Source organism: Lepisosteus platostomus, chromosome 4 (genome assembly GCF_059453375.1).
Source record: "Lepisosteus platostomus isolate fLepPlt1 chromosome 4, fLepPlt1.hap1, whole genome shotgun sequence".
Lineage (NCBI taxonomy): Eukaryota > Metazoa > Chordata > Actinopteri > Semionotiformes > Lepisosteidae > Lepisosteus > Lepisosteus platostomus.
Window position 1 is genome coordinate 59,054,370 of NC_142614.1, and position 20,809 is coordinate 59,075,178.

The 20,809-nt window shown below is 38.3% G+C and overlaps 1 protein-coding gene across 5 annotated transcripts in view; it reads right to left on the reverse strand.

Annotated features, from left to right (window-relative positions):
* The window catches only part of aopep (aminopeptidase O (putative)), a 105,008-nt gene extending 84,747 nt beyond the window's left edge, over positions 1–20,261 (reverse strand). For 2 of the 5 annotated variants that reach the window (XM_088630034.1, XM_088630031.1), the window contains exons 1-5: positions 19,855–20,248; positions 17,163–18,012; positions 13,939–14,105; positions 11,907–12,051; positions 10,928–11,176 (exon numbers count right to left, since the gene is read on the reverse strand). In XM_088630034.1, coding sequence (XP_088486160.1) covers positions 10,928–11,176; positions 11,907–12,051; positions 13,939–14,105; positions 17,163–17,974 — 1,373 coding nt within the window. In that variant the 5' untranslated portion in view covers positions 17,975–18,012; positions 19,855–20,248. Of the gene's footprint in view, positions 1–10,927; positions 11,177–11,906; positions 12,052–13,938; positions 14,106–17,162; positions 18,013–19,844 lie in introns of all 5 variants that reach the window. The other 3 variants (XM_088630035.1, XM_088630033.1, XM_088630036.1) reach the window with 3 other exon arrangements.
* Positions 20,262–20,809: the final 548 nt, after the last annotated feature.

The window sequence follows — 20,809 nt, forward strand, 5'->3', positions numbered from 1 at the left end:
AAAAACAGCTCAACCAGCACATGATCTGGGTCATGATTTGGACTGAATGGATAACTACGCTGTGTGCAGCTGTGACTGCTAACAAGAGTCACAGCTACAATAACGTGTCAGCTTCTCACTTTTTTTTTCTGGGATGGGTGATAAATCGAAAAATCAACGATTCATTAAGACTCGTCTTAGTTTTCAAGGCTGACAACACTGTCCCATACAAACCAAATGTTACAGTAACAGCAACAGGATGTTGCTGCCCCTATGTGCCGGAAAGCATAACGGGCAAACATCTCCTTCTTAGTTTTGAATTATGCAGAACTGCTAAAAGGGCCACATCATTTTGTCTGTTTTTTTTTTACACTACCAAAAGATATAAACTCACTGAAAACAAAGCAAATCTTAAATCAAGCAGCATCAATTCTTACATTTACCGGACACTTTGCAGGTCAGAAGAAATAGGTTTTCAAAGATAAAATCTTTAACAAAGGGCATATACTATAAATTCAGCTAAATTGGTGAGACTAATTCTGGTGACAGCGTTTCAGTGACTTTGATTTTCAGAGCTGAGATGAATGGGTTAAGTAGGGCTGTCATGTCACTGAGAGGTTTGAAAGGATGGTAACTTACATGACAGATGTTAGGAAACAGGACCCGATAATGAGGGTGGAATGTACTTTGAAATAACAGCACAGTTTCTAAATTGGACACTGCTATCATCATTAAATGTGAAGGACACTTCTGATAGAAGTGCAGGAGCTCACTTTTAAACTTCAGCGAGAGGGAGAGCACTCCTCCCACATCAAAAAATAACCTTGTCTTTTGGCATTAATTAAAATGTTTAAAACTCTTCACATTTTTCTCCGGGGTCCAGACTTTTTTTCCCCTCATTCTCCAGGTGCAAGCTTTCTCTCAGCATGTCTTTTGTTACAAAAAAACCCTCTCAAGCCTTTCAGTGAGAAACACCTCATTCCTAACAGCTTGATTAACAACTGTCTTTCACGCCAAGGCTAAGTTTGAAACCCAGGTCTGTCACACACTTCTTAAGTTACCTGGCAATCACACCTCAGCAACAAAAAATAACAGGAGGAAGGAAATTTACTGAGACCAGAAAGAAAAGACATAAAAATTGTATTATCTTAAGTCTCTTTCCTAAAAGAATAAACACTCCAAGTTTCATACACACATCTATTTTACACTCTAGGACTTCAATACTTCATTCATGCCTGCTGTGAATGTTTTTCCAGCTCACTTTAATTTGAAACTGTTAAATCTTATATGTTTAGATATCATATTTTAGGCAACACTTTACCTGGACAAAGTTAAAAATCACAGTAGTCGTAACTCCTTCGTAAACATTGCACCACATAAAAACAACATACAAACAATACAATGGGCTTTTAATTATTTGTAACAGTTTATAACAAGACTAAGAACAGAACTTTAAGGAGAGATATCAGGTGAAAATGGACACCTCAGAGCTGACAAGGACTTTCTGCAGATGCAGCTTAGTAACACTGGTCATATATTTGTATACAATTTTAATTTTAATACATGTTTCTTTATTGTGTTGTGCAGTGCTTATGAAGACATTATGACAGTGTTTTTCAGCTTCCATCAAGGAGACTTCTACCAGATTTTATCACCAGCCAAAAAGTCAATTATATCACCAGGTATGAAACATATTAATACCAGTGTTTACATTTTGTTGAAAATAAACATTATTTACCTCAGAGTAAACAGCTCATATGCTGTTTCAGTTTACACTGGATGGTGGCAGTGGAAGACAACTATTTTTTTACCATAATAATAAATGGAACATTGATATAAGTGAAAACAGTGTACAAGATAACCTTATATTACACAAAGAAGACAATAAGAGTTTAGTACAAAGAACAACACACTGGTAACCTAGGAACTGGTACACAAATCAGAGCAAAAAACAAAATATTATTACAGAGACAGACTGAAATGGCCAAAATATGTTTGCCACTGTAAAATTTGCCACTATCATTTGTTAAATTAACTGCAGAAAGATCCAGCTTGTTAATATTTGTGACCTTTACCAACAAAACACTACTGTGATGCAATCAACACAGCAATTTCTATTACTGTGGCACAAAAACCCACAGTACAAATTTTAATAACCTGTTGTTGTATACGTAAGGCCCACTCAGGGACCATATTCAGAAGTAAAAACACTGAGCACCCTGCCATGCTGAAAATTTCAAACCTAATACTTCATGCTGTCTGTGCAACCTCAATCAAAAAGCCTCAAACAGGGAGGCTGGAGGTCGTGGCTCACAGGTGTGTCAAGGTTTTTATTGAATCTAGTCTAAGATTGCCGAGTTTATTTTGAAAAAAACAAGCACACATTCCTAAATTTACAAAATTAAAAATAAACATTTCAGCTACCGGAAGGGAATCTTAGATTTGTCATACTGATCGATTAGAGTGTGTTGTCTTCATCCCATTAGTGTAAAAAAATCATTTAAACTTAGGCTTGTGTTATACTGATGTGAATGGCACTGCAGAACGAGGCTAGAATAACTCAACAGCATCTACCAAAGCTTAGAGAAAAGCCCAAATAAAAAGAATTGAAGAATTGATTTTTAGTTGTTGTTTTTATTTTCCGTCAAGTAGAATGATGAAACCATTAAGTAGTCCAGACATTTGAACTGCAGAAAAAAAGGGAAAATATTTTTGAAAGTCTATAAGATCACATTGTTGACTCACTCAGCCTTCCACGTTGCACAGTAATAAATTATACAGCTGTCAACCAGACGATACTAATGCAGATTTTCTAGCCTGCAAAATGAAGTGTATTGTGTAAGGTGTATGTTAAGAAGCTGTAAAACCTATTTCCAGCTATCCACACAGATGTTTTGATTTTAAATTATGCAATGTAATGATTCTGCCTCTCTATATAATATATATTTATTTTTAAATGGGTTTGTAGACATGTAAATACTGACCATGGCCCATTTTAGTTACTTTGCAATGCAGAAAACATCAGACAGTGTAATAACTTTTACAGAATTCCAGTGTCAGTGTGAGCTGCACCACTCCTGCAGCTGATGCTAACACCTGGGGTGTGTAAACCAGCGGATGGCTCGGACACTGCACACGTTGGGTGGCAAGGGTGTAGTGGACTGTGCCAGGACTCCAGCTGAACATGTGACTCATGAGCCCCAAGCACCTGGATATCACGATACACAGCAAAGCTATTTTGCCTGGAGACTTTATTCTGCGAAAAGTCTCCGCTTGCAACAATATAGCGTACTTTAAACCAACCTAACCCCAACTACCACTGTGTGACCCTTTACATATCAAACTAGTCTACGTTTACCCCATGTGACATTGCGGCTCTCAGCGATTCATTAATGAACTAAAAACAATCAATGCATCACATACTGTATAAACCTATGTCCAGACAACAGAGGCCTTGGCGACCTCTAGTGGCAGGTGAGCTGAAACGACTCTCCTAACGACAGCTCGCTTGCCGCAAGGATTTAATGCAAAAATGGCAGTTCCAAATTGGGGGGAGGGATATAGAAAGAAACACAAACAGCAATAGTAAAAATGAAATCCGAAAAAACGCAGACACCTCATGAACTCTGAGCAGAAATGTAATGTAAATAGCGCTTTACTCGAAGTAAAGAGCTCGTACTATGCAGGCTTAAAGCACTCCCTAGAAACGCTCAAAACAGATGCAAAGGGGAATCATAGCTGCTCCTACACTGTTATTTGAATAAACAAAGATCACAGAGGAGTTTATGTACATTTACTCCAACATGACAAAGAAAAATGAAGAGGCGTCTTCACTAGTTTAATTTAAAGCTGGGCTAAATCAATGTAATATGACTCACATTCCACTCAATTCCAATTATTGTATTTCATCCGGCATAGAACACTTCATGTTGTTGGCGTGCTAAATAGCAGAAGCTTTTAAAGCCAAAAGCACTTAAAATCAACCTCTGCAGAACACAATTTTAATTATATTACTGGCATCACGTCATTTATAAGAATTACTAAAGGAATCCTTGGGCTTCCACTATCTCGCTTCCCAACCGAAAAAAATGTCACAGATCAAGCCTGCTCTTGTCTCGGCTATTCATGCGAAGATTGTGAAAAGCTTCATCCTCTAAATTAATTCGTCAAAATGTCGGTTAACCTCACATAAACATTTAACTTAAAGAAGATAAAGCAATCTTGGAGCTGTTGACAAAATGCAATAAGTACAGAAAACGTACAAAACTGCAGATTCAAGATCACAAAAGAACCCTCAAGATAAAGTACACAGTTTGACATAAAACAGATCTTTGACAGACTGGGCATCTTATGTTATTCAGTGTAAGCCACTTCAATAGTGAATTATTTATTTTGTGCCTGCATTAGACGCAGATGCTTTGAAAAAGCATACATTTACTGTATATCCTTAACTTTGCCGTGCTGACAAGAAATGAAGAGGTGCGTATCTTAAGTGTAGTGCATTAGAGCTGTTTTACAAGCCCACCCTGGAGCAGAAATGGTTATATCTCAAAGGACTGTCACTGCTCTCGAATCTGCTTTATGAAACAGGGAAATTACTGAAGTTGTGGAACTGCCTGCCAGCTTTTCAGGAATTAGTAACCTGACGGCTTTTATGCCAGAAGCAAGTAAGATACATGTGAAGATTCCTTCAGACTTATAAAATATTTAAAACACAGTCATGGAAATAAAATGTCTCTACTGGCTGATATTAAAAAAACTGAAGGCCGAAAAGCTATATCTAAATTTGATATAAACCCATTGATTATTAACAAATGCCCCAATTAGAATATTGGATTTCATTCTGTCTTTCTTCATATCATCAGAAATATAGTAGGCATGACCCTGTAATCACTAGTCTGAGCCTGAACCTTGTTGCTAATCAAAGGTGACCAGGAACTGTAAAGGCATTGCTGGGGGTGAGGTTATGACATTAGCAATGCTTCAAATGAGAGATGACCGTTTGGAACATCTACTGTAGCTTGATTGGTAATTAGTAGTTATTTGATCAAAGGATCTCAGCAGGCATTTCTTATAAGAAGCTGGGGTTTAGGCTTCACCCAATAAATAAGTGCGTCCTGTTCTCAGTTTTAAATGTACTTTCACACAGTTTCCACTTGTGTCCACTGGTTTGCGCTTCACTGTTCATTCTGAAGAATATTGTGTGGCTGACTTTGTCAGTGCCTTTGAGGATTTTTAATACTTGTATCAGGTGCCCTCATAATCTTCTTTGTTCAAGACTAGAAGGGTTCAGTTCCTTCAGCTTGTCAAAACAGGACACTCCTTTACGCCATCAAATGTGTCTGGGTGCCCCTCCTCGCACTGTTCTCCGAGTAGCAAAATTTTAAATGGTACTGAGCTGCTAAACGGTCTGTTGAAAAACACAGAAATTGCTCCTCATTAAGGAATTCTGCTTGAAAGATTGGCTTTTGAACTGCAGGGGCTTTCAGGGGTTGGGATTGGCTGGGTAGGCCTCTCACCACTCGGTGAAACAGCAACCGCTGATATTTCTGGGGTACATGCAAGGATTACAGTGTTGTCAGTGAGATATACATGCCTTCTACAACCCATTTTGGACCCAGTTTTAATTTCTTGGCTGACTCGAGCATCCTGCTACAGGTTTCACCTCTACTTTGCACCATCTACTGTATTTATCCCTCAGTCATTCAACTTCAAGTACTCAGAGGGATACAAAACCTTCTTATAACCCTTGCTTTTCTTCAGCTTTATCCCTGATGCGTTTTGGAAGTTCTTCGGTCTTCATGGTATCACCCTGAAGTGGCTTAAATCAGTTGTGACTTAAAATTAAATACCTACAGTATATGAGAGTACCTACAGAGACAGGTGTGCTCTGAAGTTACATTAAACTACATTGAAGACACACAGAGATTAAACTAATTTTGTGCCCTTTAAAACTACTTTCAGAGAGATTAACAATGTTGGCACTTTCCAACTTCATTGCCTTGCTCAGAAAGTTTCAACCCGTATATGTTGTTTTGCTGTATGTTCTCTTTATGTACAGTAGATGTCCATGAGCTAGGAGGCAAATAAACAAGGAGGATGATACTAATCATCAAAATGAGACCTACAGTAAAAATGTACTCAGATTGGTTCATTTCAAAATCATAAAGTGAGGCATTTTAAAGAGTAAGCATTCAAAAGAGACTGTGCCACTACTAGTGAGGTCATTAAGCTAGCCACCATAGGAAGAGACAGGGGAGCATAAGAAAGAAGGAGAACAGACTTCATCAATCATTATCATATTTGAAGCTCTGCCATGGGAGGGCTCCTCTGTCTAAAAAGCCTTGGAACCAAATTTGGTCCAGGTCATCTGAGCACTACAAGGAGAATCAGAATCTCAGCATTATTACAAGAGAGCTTGCTGCCTATTTTACGATATTCTGATTTCCATGATTTTGGAAAAACATCTCTCCTGTTTTTTGGCTCCCATTCACTTGTGGACATCCATGTTTTGAGAAGGAAACTTAGTCCTCGGTAGGATCCATTTTCTTTCATTGGTTTGTTAAAATGTTTTGTAGTATATTTAGTTTATAGTACCTGAATTATGTAATTTTCTAGGTCTAATTTGAGGAGGACTCTGATACCTACTGAAATCTAAATATCTGACTATATGCAACTGTTGTATTGCTGTTGTGTTATTTATTGTTAATCTTTGCTTAACTTGCTAACATTTTGGCCAAATTATTATTCCTTTATCAGAGTTGACCTGGAGAATAAATTATTTTATTATTTGCTTACATAGCTAGATGCTGATCTGATTTTGTTATTAATTTGATAACCTCTGTATTTAAAATATTTTTACAAGCCCAAATTAAAAAATGATAACATTATTAGTGATATTTAACTGCATAGAGGAATAAGTTTCAATATATGGGAAGACTTTCAACTGCAGAATATCAGTAACTACATTTCTAAGGCCAGTTATTTTCCAGATAAAGCTATACTGTTCATAACTATGAAAATGCTGAAAACAAGGTAATGTATCAAAGGGAGAAGATATCAAATAAAGTTTTCTGTCTACTACGGACTTTCCCAGGGTCCTATTACAAAACAAATTTAATGATTAAGATACACAATCCAGGCTATACTAAAATGGTTTAAAGAGGAAAAAAATGCATAAATGCAATTCGTTAATCAAAAAGACTCAAAACAATTCCAAGATAACAGGCACTTAAAACTTCTCTCTATAAACAACTAGCACATAAACATTTTTACAGCTTTCCAGTGAACTGTAAAGGGCAATTCTAACATTGCCAAACAGTCTGACAATGACTAAATGAAACTGATATAAATGTATGTAAAGCAATTAAAATAATCTTAGTTTTCTGGAAACCAACCACAAAAAGAGGCTAGTAAGGTTAGCAAACTATATAGAAAAACTGAATCACTGAGGTCTTGGCAGAGGTGCTCTGGGCAGATGAAAGCAATTGTGAGGTTAGTAAATACAGACTGCAGAAGGAATAATGAGGAATAATAATGTATGCCTCAACTGCCTGAGATAGGTGTTGTATCCGTTTCTTTCGCTGTTCCACCGTCTCATTTTTTGGAATTCCAATGACTATGTTCAGAAACAGGATGGAAAGGCATTGCATCTTCCCAGCTGTCAAATCTGACAAGAAAAGAATTATCTACAGATATAATGATTGACAGGGCCTAGAAAACAATCTTTGTGTCCAGTCTGAATGAATTTTAAAAACGTACACAAAGACCGTAAAAAGCTTTACTGAAAGATAAATATATATCCAGTATTCAGACCCTTTAAAAGTCTTCAAATATTGCTGATTACAAATGATACGTATACGCCTTTTTCTAATTACTATTTTATTGCATACGCACATGCTCAAACAATTGATTTAAAGACAAAAGTAGTTATTTGTCACCAGACAGCAGATTGTTAGGAAGAAAAGTTTTTTAGATACAGATCTGTAACAAGAAGTAGCAGAGAAAGGACACAAGCACACTGCACTGCACACCAGGCAGCACGGAGGCATTAAGGGCCTACCGTAGGACTAGTTCAGGCAAGAATTTAAACAAAACATGCAAAACACAAAAGGGAGCATAACTGTGTCTCGGATCACTTTCAATTAATGTGTATCTCCAAAAATGTTATGACGATTAAGAACTAAAAAGCTTATAACAATCTGTTCAACGTCTGAACATCACTAGCATGTCGTTTTTTACTGTATGTCGATATTGAAAGGTATTCATTATTATTCAGATATTACAAAAATATTCTTCAAAGTAATTTAAATCTACAGGTAATCAGAATAGTTTTTTTTTTTAAATCGCACATGTATATTCACGTTTCCTAATTCATAACAAAGTCAATGATGAGACAGGGTGTGGAAACTTTCACTGCAAGCTGAGTTATTAACCATGAATCAATGGTACGGCAATGCACATTCAAATCTCTTCAACTATCAGCTTAGCCATATACTATGTGACTGTACAACCCATATAAAAGTATGCCCAACCACTATTTTCAGCTATTGGACTAAAATGTAGGCTTTTGTTGTTTTTTCAATAGTTTGTGACATGGTAAATCATCTGGTTGTGTCACCTAGTCTGTGGTAAATAAATGTATCTCACTATATGTGTGAAACAGACCCCGCCATTAAACAAGGTGGCTCCAGGGATCTGAAAATATGAAAAACTCGTGACAGCAATAGCGTACAGTACATGAGGCTTTATTACAGACACCCTGCAGGTTTTACAACCCAATGCCTCTGACCCCACCAGACTGTTACCAAATCTCAACTACCTACGCACTCTATGGACATCCTTTAAATCTCCAAACATGCCCAAACACTCATGTAAGAATGTGCATTTATTACCCAATTAAATTAGTCATTCCCACACAGTGTTCCAATTGACATGCCTCCCTGTAGCCCTCTAATTAAGTCTCTCCATAGCCTGACTGGCTACAATAAGTACTGTAGATCACCTGTGACAATTACTGCACACCATGACACCTTACACAGCTTTACATGCCCAGGTCACTGCGGCATTTTACAGTTTATCTACACAAGACAGATAACATGGCTTCAAATGTCAATTTGGCTACAGCTAATGAAGGATCAATGCTGAAAAATGTTTTTTTTAAATGTCAGGTACAGGACATTGGGGACTAACAGAACCCACTGATTCAATGAAAGGTTAAAGAGGGCATTACATTTCTTATTGCTGCAAAATTCTGAAGAACACAAAGCTACTGAGATGTTGTCACCCTGAAAACACAACTCGGTCACAACTTAAATATTTTCCGAAACGTCATTTCAGCGAGAGAAAAAGAGCTGGTAAACAAATTCTCTCCTTTACTTATTTAAAAAAAAAGGCAAGATTATGGTGAGATGAGATCAAACTGACCATGATGATACAGAACGGGGGGCAGGAGAAGCAAAATGCAATTAGAGATGTGGTGCTCTGAGAGGAGGAAGAGAAGGCCCCAAAGAGACACAGAGGCACTGGATCAAATACGTTTTCTTGTTAAAACAGTGCGGAATCGGAAAGGAAAATCAGAAAAGCCCGCATAAAGACCTCGCAGAAGAGGAGAGGTTATGAAGCAAGACCAGTACCCTACCACATGTCCTTATAAGAACAACTGCAGTGCTGCCCAATTAAAGCTTTGGTCACAGACAGTGGAAAACTTCAGAAATGTAGAGAGGAATGGAGTAAATTTTCAAAAGACGAAACGGCGATTAGGCCACTCAACCCTGCCTTGCATTGATTGCTAATTTTTTCCTTTTCCTGCCTTCTCCTATCAGTATCTTAAAGAAACAGATCCACAACTGTTGTTTTTTTTTTGTGTATTTACTACACAATACCATAAGAAGGTATTGCATGGTATTAGATAATTTGGCTTAATTCCATTTTAGGCCCACATGTTTCCTAATTTTGAGATTACGCTTTTATGTTTTTGAAACCTTTCCAAGACCTAATAGCCGTGGTTAGTTCAAAACAATCCTTAACAAACATCTCTCACTTCCTGGGGGATTATCCCACAGTCTAAAGCTCCACTTTAGACAACCCACACAAAATGCGACTTCAGGGTTAGTTCAATTCCACAATACAGCAAGACATTCTAAGCATGATGGGGGGGAAAGAAAACATTAAACTCAATGTTTTATGTACAAAATCTATATCATGCAAACAATCCTAGAGCAGATTCATACTGGACAAATAACTGTCAAGTCATTATTGCCGTCCATGAAATATTAATGAAAGCTTTTTGTCTGCTATAGGAAGAAATAACATTGACTGTTTAAAAGGCGAGGTAACATGAGTGACACTTCATGGGGCATACATCAGTATGCTAATGGAAGGGTACCGAGTTGGCTTCTGGAGTCACAGTAGACAAAACTGTACCTCATCCTGACATTACATGGAACCAAATAGATAATATATATATATTACAAAAATCCTTTTGATATCACATCTTTGCCTTCTAAGTTCTTTCTTGTGCTTAAATTAATTACGAAGCTTATAATGTTAACTGTTCTTGGTCTCCACCACGTTGCGCACAGTATTTGATTTCAAGGAACTACAGTAATAGCCTTCCACAGGAAGAAAAAAAAGGTGAACCGTAATGCACTCTGATGGCTTGGATAGTTACAGGTGTACACGAACATTTCAAAGAAGAACTTTCTTTTTACGCAGAATTCACCTCCTGCGCGGATAAAAACAGAATGATCAAAAAGACCTTCGTTAGTGGAATCAAAATAAATCATTAAAAAAAAAAAACAATGTATTCATAGTACTTTGCAAATCAAACGCGACGTCCACATCAGTAGGAAGCTCGGGAAGAGTTGTTCCGAAGAGTTGCAAAATCAAGACGCTGGACTGGACAGGACAGGACAGGACGCGGTGTGGTAAAGAGCAGGAAACGTACCTGGCCATTCCGAGGCTGGAGAACCCGGCGGGCACCAGCAGGACGTCCAGCCTGGAGAAGGGATGGACGCCCAGGGCAGAGTGCGCTGCAGAAAGGCAAGGAGGCAGCAAGGGGAGCAGCGTTTCCTCAGCCCGCTCCTTCAGACACGCTGGGGCAAAGACCCGGTGAGGGATCACAGCCTGAACCCGCGCCGCCGCCCTCTGGAATCGGCACGGGTAGTCCACATGGTGGCAGGGAAACTGCAGGGAACTGCAAGGTTTAAAGGAGTTTACTGGAAAGCAATAGGCTGAATTGATCAGTAATGGGGGAAAATAAAACATAAATCAGTTTGTTTTGGAGGAGCTACAGCAAAGAACTTTTGGAACGCACTCCTGACGTGAACGCCGCTGTTTTTTTTACTGAGCTTCAGCGCATGAGTGTTTTTGCATTACTCCACAGTCTTGAAAAACACACTTCTCCTGGGCAGGTGTCCATCACTCAAGTGGCCAGGTGAGAACAACGTGTGGAACCTAGTATTCCGTCTTCCCCACAGAACAAAATACAGGTCCTCCAGGAAAAATGACCCAAAGTGCAAGACTGACACAAATCAAATTGTGACCGAACTGTAACCGTTGACTGTGGCACGGTGAAGCAGTGGTCAGCATCGGTGCTTCGCAGTTCTGGGGCCCTGGATTCAATCCCAGACCTGGGATGTTATCTGACACAGTGGTAGGTTAATGGACGTCTGGGAAAGCTGGACCTGTGTGAGCGTGTGTCTGTGTTAGCCTCTGTCTGCCCTGTGACGGACTGCTGTCCCGTCCAGGCTGTATCCTGCTTTGCGCCCGTTGCTCGCGGGGATAGGCTCGGGCTCCCCCCACGGCTCTGAACTGATAGAAGTGGTGAGAAAATGGAGGACGGATAGACGTCACCGTTAACAGTCGGCTACAAAGCTCCAATACATACTGCCTTTCTGTGGGGGAAAGTACAACACACACTGCACCTGCAAGCTGCTGCAGAGACGGGCGCCGCTGGTTTCTCGGTCACCGCGGCCTCTTCTCCTTTCACCTCAACCCAGTGGCCCACTGCTATCGTGAAAGTGGAGGCTGGCATTGGCATGGTCACATAACAGAACCAGCACGACCCGGCTGCAGAAAGAAGAAAATCCTGTTTTAGAACTGGCAGAAAGAGAGCAGACAGAGACGGAAAGCCTAAGGGTTTCACAGAGGCCTATCGAGGAAGCTGTACTAATTCATGCTGCAACAAAAATGTAGGCCATGTACAAACCAGCAAAATACAAATAAAAAACTACCTTATCCAAAACATTAAGTTAATTCTTCAGAAGGAACGATCTTACTACGTCCTGGATGAAGGCTGTCAATTCACAATTTATGGGCCGGATTGAAATGATTCAAATGTTTTATTAAATTATCCCAGAGCAAGTTAGAGTTTACATCTCAATCACTGAAGTAATTAGTTGTTAAAAAAGGCATATATTTTTATGATGCTGTCACCTTTATTTATGGTTTAATGTTAACTGTGTTTTTTTCAAATTGTCCAAAAGAGGTTTCAGATTTATCTGCTAAAAATGTGTTGAAATTGCAGTTTTACTTGACATACTGAACCAATTTCCACACTATTTGGCCTCAGTCAATTACAGTAATAATTATAACTTCAATTACAGAATAAAACAGAGTTGTGAACTAATTTCTTATATTTTTATATGACATTATGTGACATTTTCATTCAAAATGAAAAACTGTTCTGTTTACATCAAACTATCCAAAAAGAAAATAAACCCAATCATCCCCTAATTAAACTGTAGTCATGTGATTCATCATGTCTTCATGTTCCCATTTTATGACCTTAATTGTCTAATCTATTTAGTACAGATGGAATCCTATGCTTAAATTTCTCTTGCCATTGTAAAAGAAGCATTTCTGACATTTTCAGTGATGGTGAGTCTGAAGTACGTTATAATGTAAAGCATCTGACTGAAAGAAAAAATAGCTTGCCTTCTGTCAACACTAGACATTTTTGTAATACATTAGATTAATATGAAAAATAAATGTACTAAAGATTAAGATGACAACATTAAATACCAGTGACTAAATGAAATAGGTCAAGAAAATGGGGTAGACAAGGCATTAAAGGCAACAGTGTAAAACTCAGCTGTGATGTACTGTACCATGAGCAATATACTAGGAATCTTGCAGTACATTTTCATTTGTCCTACAGTTCAAAGGAAAAAAGCCCTTTTCTCTACAGAGAATCCATCTTACTGGTCGGCTTCTAACTTGGAACAAACTACCACTCAATACAAAAGCTTTGCATCGTATCATATATTGTGAATTATAAGAAAAAGCAGACTGTAATATATTATCTTTGATACCCAACATTGCTAAATTTAGTGATTGTAACAACTAGAGGGCATAACTTTCAATAAGCAGTCAGTTTTGACTACAGTATCTTTAGTGATTAATCAATAACAAATAAAGCTGTTGTTATTGGAAAGAAATGAAATAAATGTATGATTAAACTCTTTATCTTATTTAACATATAATTTGGATGGCATTGTGGCGCAGTGGTTAGCATTGTTGCCTCAGAGCACTAAGACACTGAGTTCAACATCTGGGGTGTTATCTGTGTTGAGTTTCTTTTCTTCTCTTTCCAGCATGGAATAAACCTTTACTTGCTCCACAGCTTATATATGTTTACTAGGTCAGTTCAGTGAGATATTTATAAACATTAAAACAAAATAAAATATAGGAATCTAATTAACTCAAAGCAGCAGAACATTTGGTTTATTTCATAAATGTTTCAAATAGAACCTTGAATACCAGTTAAAAAGGTGCTAAAAATAAAGTGCCTTTATTTGAATATTCAAAGAGCTTATTGATACTTTCACATTAACTGCTATACAATAACAAACCAATGAAAAATAAGTGATAAGTCCTGACGTAACCCTGAAGCCATTTATTATCAGTAAGATAACTAAATGAAAACTTGCTACTGTATAAATGAAGGCACAGCACCTTTTCTGTCCATGGCAGGTTGGGCCTCTTCCTCCCCACTCAACAGAACGACACACTCTGGTGGGGCCTTGATGGTGGCCTGCCATGTTGACATGGCAACTGGGGGCTCCTGGCACGGAAAGAGGGCTCTGTTGTTAATAGGAGACCCCATCGTATAAACACAGGGTCTGGAAAATCAACACAACAAAAAAACACGGGGCTAACAACCTTGTTTCTAAGGTATCGTCTTTGTACGCATTTCAAGTGAGAATTCAATTCATTAACAGTTTCTTGTTACTGTGCAGTCGACATGCTAAAAGAGTCCTTCTCCAGAAAGTCAAAATTCGCTTCAAATTTAAATAACAGGGGAAGGTTCACGCCTTCCCCCTAGTACTCAATTCAATTACAGATTTCTGTTTTCTACATTTTTTCTGGAATTCATCTGTTAAGATTTCCATCTCTCTAGACCCACTCTCTCACCTCCCTATCAAGTTTCATTTGCCTCCTTTTGTTCTCCTTACCCTCATGGATTCTGAGGCTCTCTCACTCACTCCAAAAGAAGGCTCCATAACCTGGCCACTGCATCTTTTTTCTTCTTCCATTTCAGGCTAGCATCTTTGATGTACAGTAGTTATAGACAATGCAGCTGGTGAGACCATCCCCCGCCCCCACAACTAAGAGTGGACCCATTTTTAACTCATGGTGCAACATTTCAAGTTAAACATAGTATACACTTATTTTTCCAAGGCATAGTATTATCTATTATAATGATCATGATTCTCTTGAATCTGTAGCACTAATAACGAGTATTGAATGTCCCCCTCCTTTCCCAGTAGTAGGTCTCCTATCCACGTACTGACCAGGCTCACACCTGCTGAGCTTCAGGGGGTTCTCAGTGGTTGGTGATATGGCTGCTGGCTATGTCAGGGGAGGGAGGATCCATAAAAGTCTTTGCACTGGGGCCTATGATGGCTGCTATTTGTTTCAGTTGCACCTCACACACTAACACAGCTGCCAGCATTTATATTCTATGAATACAAAGAGGATATACGCATTATTGTTTTCCATTGCAGTTACGACCAATGCTTTAACCTGTAACAAACTGTTAGCTAGTGTTGCGTTTAGCCTTAACAAAATGTCCAAGGTCATGGGTGAGGTCTTTTTAAGGACACAGGATACATGGGTTACCACACCTTATCCTTTGCTTTTCACTTTGAGGAGAGATCAGAGAACGGGAACAAGGGCACTTTTTGACAGGGTTTTACAGTTTCCTACATGTTTAGACTGTTCTTATTGGAGAACCCTGCATACAGTACTTACTGCTTAAAGGGGAACTGCAGTCCCAATTTCTCAGACCTGTTATTAAATCTCAGTAACAAAATAAATTAATTTACGCTATCACAAACGTTTACAACTTCCTTATCAATCCCAAAATCATGAACTTGTAAGAATATGATAGTCATTTCCCAAAGTGCACCCTCAAAGAGTTACTGTATACTCTCCTTTCACTGCAACGTATGGAAAAGTCAAAGGTTACATACATAGTTAACTATATAGCATAACAATTATTACCATCAATGCAATATATCAGGAGTTATGCTGCCGTTTGACCATAAAGAGAATCTGAAGATCACAATCAAGGTTATTTTTTTGGACAGAGCACATATAAAGCTATATAAAGAGACAGTTTGCACATGACCTTTTGGAGCAATGAAAGATCCCTATCCGCACTCTATAAGGAGTAATAGGAATTTTCATATCATATTTCTAAAACTTCAGAAGTCTTTGTTTTTTTTTTGGGCCAGACACATTAAGGGTTCCTGTTTGTGTTCCACAGTAACCATGACAAAGAAATAACACATTTCTAACAGTGGACGGATGGAGATAACTAAAAGTACATTCCAGAGGTCCAGTTCTTATGAGCCAGATTTTCCATATAGCCTAAACTGATCTGGAATACTGCTTAACGTGTTTTTTGTTTCCATAATATTTTACATCCAATGTTATAAACTGTAAACTTAATTCAACATAAAATAGCTAAGAATTTTTATTTTTCCAGTATTAATTTTTAAACCCTGAAATGACAAAGTTTTTAGCTATAAACCCTTAATTTTAAAGCTAAAAACACAATGTTTCACAATTTATGCATATTTTCACCACTAAATGTTATCAGTTTTATGGGGTCCTAGTAATACTGTATATAAGGGAATCTGAACAGGTTTGGAGCTTTTTTCACTTGGTTCATAAACAGTTATCCAAGTCAACCAACATCCGATGTGTCTCTGTGAAAAAGTTAACACCCCCTTAGATTCAATAACTGCTTGCACTCCCTTTCGCCAACTTTAACTGCAACCAAGCACAAATAAAGCATACTGATTTGGGAAATATTACAGATACAATTTGATCGAAGGGCTTAAAGTCACAAGACACTGCACCAGCTTTACAGAATTTTGAATTTAAAGGATAACCCCCATCCCACAAAACCCCAAGAGTTTCCTACGTGTTTAGACTGCTCTTTTTGGAGAACCCTGCATACAGTTCTTACCGTTAAAAGGGGAACTGCAGTCCCAATTTCTGAGATCTGCAATTAAATCTGTTACAAAATAAATTGACGTGTTCACAAAACGTTATCATTTCCTTATTAAGCTCAAAATCACGAGCTCGTAAGAGTATGACATGGTCACCATGTTTTCACAAACTGCTGGTTTCGCCACAGGCAAGAACGAGAGTTTTCGAGAATTGCGACAAGATGCGGCCCTTCCTGCTCACTAGTCACCGTGATGACTATTGTAATGCGATGAACGAGTGCATAAGTACAGATTGTGCAGCAGACATTTTACCGCAGAAAACTTCCAAAGTGATCTGCATGCAGAGCAAACAAGTAGCATTTGTCGGCAAAACCATCTCAAAGCCTAGCTCAATACTTCTATTGGATCAATAGAGGTGTATTCACAAGCCTGCTTGTTTACAATGCAATAGGGCCACTTCACCTCACTGGAAGTTTTGTTGCCTCATTCTGAAGACGGAATGCAGACAGCAATATGGCGCAGCGCATACCTGGAAATTTAGTTTAATTTGCAATGTAAATTGGAGGTTTTACACGTTAAGGTGTACATTTTATGTTCAGAGTGTTCAAAGCACTCATCAATGCCGATTCTTTCTAACCCCGAAATATAAAAATAGCGTTGCAGTTCCTCTTTAAGCCCTGAGAGGCTGTCTAACAGAGTGCTGCCAAAGACACCCACCTGTTACTTTGGTCTGTGGTCCACCTCACTGAGCTGCCCTCGGGCCTGGTTTCGTACCAGATCCTCAAGACATGAGGGAAGTCACGCGGGGACTTAATTCCTTTCTTCGAGACTTGTAGGCTCCACGGATCCGTTTCGAAAATTAGATCCCCGCAGCCCGGAGCTCGGCTGCACTGTAAGTACAAGTCATGCTGCTTCTCCCAGGACTCCGCCGGGAGGGTGACAAGTTGGCGAACACCGCAACTCGAGGGGCAGCCCGCCACTCTGTTGGAACAGCCAGCTGTCTCACACCCTTTCCCCAGCTCCTCGATACCTCGCAAAGAGGCCACGTCGACCTCTTCGACCTTTAACACCGACAGATCACAGCAGTCCAGCACCAGAACGAAATCCGCGCTCTCACGGTCCCCCAAGTCACTGGGGTCCTGCTTTGAACTGGAAATCTCACACGGCGGTTGCAAATCACCATGGCAACCAGGCGCTTCAGAGGCCTCCCTCCTGACACCTCCACACACACCTGCATCATTAGTGTCAGATGGAGCTGAATAAGCACTCCCACCCTTCAAAGGGAAATGTGACATCTCAGGTGTTTCCACTTTGAATGGCGAAAGCCTTTGGGGATGAGGCTCTGTTGCCACAGTGTTACATAATTTATGACCATCTTTCCCAGTTTCAAAGAAAAGGACAATGTTGCCACTGATGACCTTTCTTTCAAAGTGCACAGCCAAATCTAGCACATAGTGCCTCACTAGCATGTGACTGGTGTTGGCTCTGAGAGGCAAGTCATCCTTACTGGGATCCAGGTTCAGCTCCATTTAACACAGTGCTTTAGACGACGAGTGTCGAGGGAGACCTGTAAAATACAGTACATCTTTATCATAAATTATTTTCCCTGCAAGTGCATATATATTCAATTATCCCTAGTGGTTTTGTTGACACAATACATTTGTCAGACATAACAGCCACTGACTGATGTGAGGTATTTCCTCATAGTAATATGATTTACTCAGTTGCCAAGTCAATATTTCCAAATTCCTGTTGTTGTACTTTTTTTGAACACATAAATAGCATCAGAATTTGTTCATTTACTGGTAAATATTTCTGATAAATTTAATAATCAACACATCAAATTAATATCAACACATCACAAGCACATCAGAAACATTACAAACAAGGTAACAAATAACACTTAACATGCTATTTGGAATTGTGTAGTAATAAAATATTTTTTTTAAATCAATGATGCTAGCGCCTTCAGCAAACTAACTCAAGTAAAACAAGATTTGCAGCGGATTTGACACGTTGCAGCATTGTTATTCCTGTTATGTACTTCTAGCAATTGTAAAAGTATTACGTTTTTTATTTTTATGATCATTTTAAAAAAAAAGATCCTTTCAAAAACGGAGCCTTATTCAAAACTAGACATCAATTTGGAAAACCGTGTGAGAGTGACTGCAGGATTTCAAAGGGAAGGTTTTTGAGCTGCGCTTTGCCTGAATAGCGATGTTGGCAGCGCAGCTAGAGCCCTTAACGCCTGAAACCCTTTGAGGATCGAGAAACAGACTACAACCGAATGGCATCAATGAGCGCTGACAGAAGAAGGAAATACACCTGAGAACGAAATCCAGCCATCCCGTGTCTTAGGCGTACATTCACTTTAATCACAGACTCTTTTTAATACTAACAATGAAAATGGAAATCCCTCGTGGTTAAATCTTTTAACCAGGTACAGCGATTGCTTCTTTGTATCCAAGAAAAGACACTGCCTGTGTAATACCCAAGGGCAGAACTTTTTCTTCATTTTCTTACAGCCTTAAATCTGAAGGCAACTGACATTTTCAAATTTTAAAGGCGAACAGATGCACGCCAAAATGAAAAAATACCTTAGGGTACGTGTGAACTATTAATTTCAATCAGGAAAACTTATCTCGACTGCTCAGTTATTTCACATAAAAAATAACGTGTCATTACTTAACATTTTTTTTAAACTGGTTTTGGCTGGTATTGGAGTTCCTCAAGTTAACTCTTAATTAGCGATTACTGTGGATTTGGAAAAGTACAAAAACATATTGTAACGCATACGGCCGACAATGCAGGTTGTGCGAGCGCTACAATATACAAGATCCACAGAACCTTTTCTGAAGAAACGTAATCTAAATTTCGTAAATGACATATCAACATGAATTTATTTTGTATATTCTCCTACAGAAAATACAAATTTTATTTCAAATTATTTCACTATAACCTTCAATCAGGGAGAAGTTTAGGCAACATCTAAAACAGGTTTCGAATAAAAATAAAACAAAAATAAAGTGAGAAAAACTCTTGTATTCCAATATTACCAATTTCTATAAAAAAGACTATTCTTTTTTTTCATGTGCGTTCTTTTTTAATGTACGATTTAAGGCAGGCTTTAAACTGAAATTACTAATTAGCATAAGTATTTGCTGTTATCATGCACAGATAGGCATTACATTATACTTTTTTCGGATAAACTATGCATAAACGGAATTATTTTCAAATACAAAATTGCATCTTTTACCAATTTACATTAAAATATACACATGCAATTGTCGTCTCTAAAAAATCAAATCCAATATGTTCCTCTGACTAATTTTTGAGACTGCACAAAAAAACAAAAACATTAAACACAAATGAGTTTCTTGTGAGAAACGCTCAACGAACCCGAACAAACCTGTAAGTGTAATGAATTCCTCATTATACCAGCCATGGCGCATACTGGTGTCGTCATCAATATGAACCAGGAAGTTAATTGATTAGGTTTCGAATGAAGTCTTTTTACATGTTTTGTATTTTGATATTGATGTCACGAAGTGTATCAGAGACATTTTAATAGATTTATCCGACACGATAAAAAGTAAATAAAAACTCCACTGCGTAAACTAGTCTTTTCACGTATATTACAGTTAACATCTTCAGTATCTGTGCTGCACATTACTTAAGAAAATACGGTTGCAGGTTTCATTGACCATTCTATTTATCACTAGTATCTTGTAAACGAATGATCCCCTACCTAATTGCGATTCTACGATACCACTATTAAACGAACTAACTTAATAAAAAAACGTTTGTCAGACAGCCTTAAATACGGAAGTACACTGTTAATTTCGTGTTTTAAATTGTTCCTAAAACAAGCCGCAAGAAGGCAGTCGTGGTGAAAAAAAAATATTGGTTTATTACTGACTTCCTTGCTTTCAGGTAGGGGAATTGAATAACGATGACCGAGGTCATCTGAAGGACTGGAACATGAATCGGCACTAATTAAACTGGCTACAGGATAATTATTTCCAAGTAGTAACGTTTTTTCAAACTTTATCCTAAAAATGCAGTCATTATTTAAAACTATCATTTTCAGTTTTGTATTGAATAGCTGTGATAACATGAAAATAATAGACTAATACACAAAATTATCCTGACCCCAAGACTCTTTTGAGCTCTCTCCAGGTAATCAGGCTGGCAAGATGGACTCACAGAATCCAGTCACTTTGAGATACAACGGATTTTTCGCATTTTCTTTAAATAGAACTGGACGCATTAATCCATTGGCAATATTGACGTGGGTCCTTAATTTCCACGAAGGAATGTTAAAATAAAGTATTGCTGAAATTATAGTGTGCGTACTGATATTC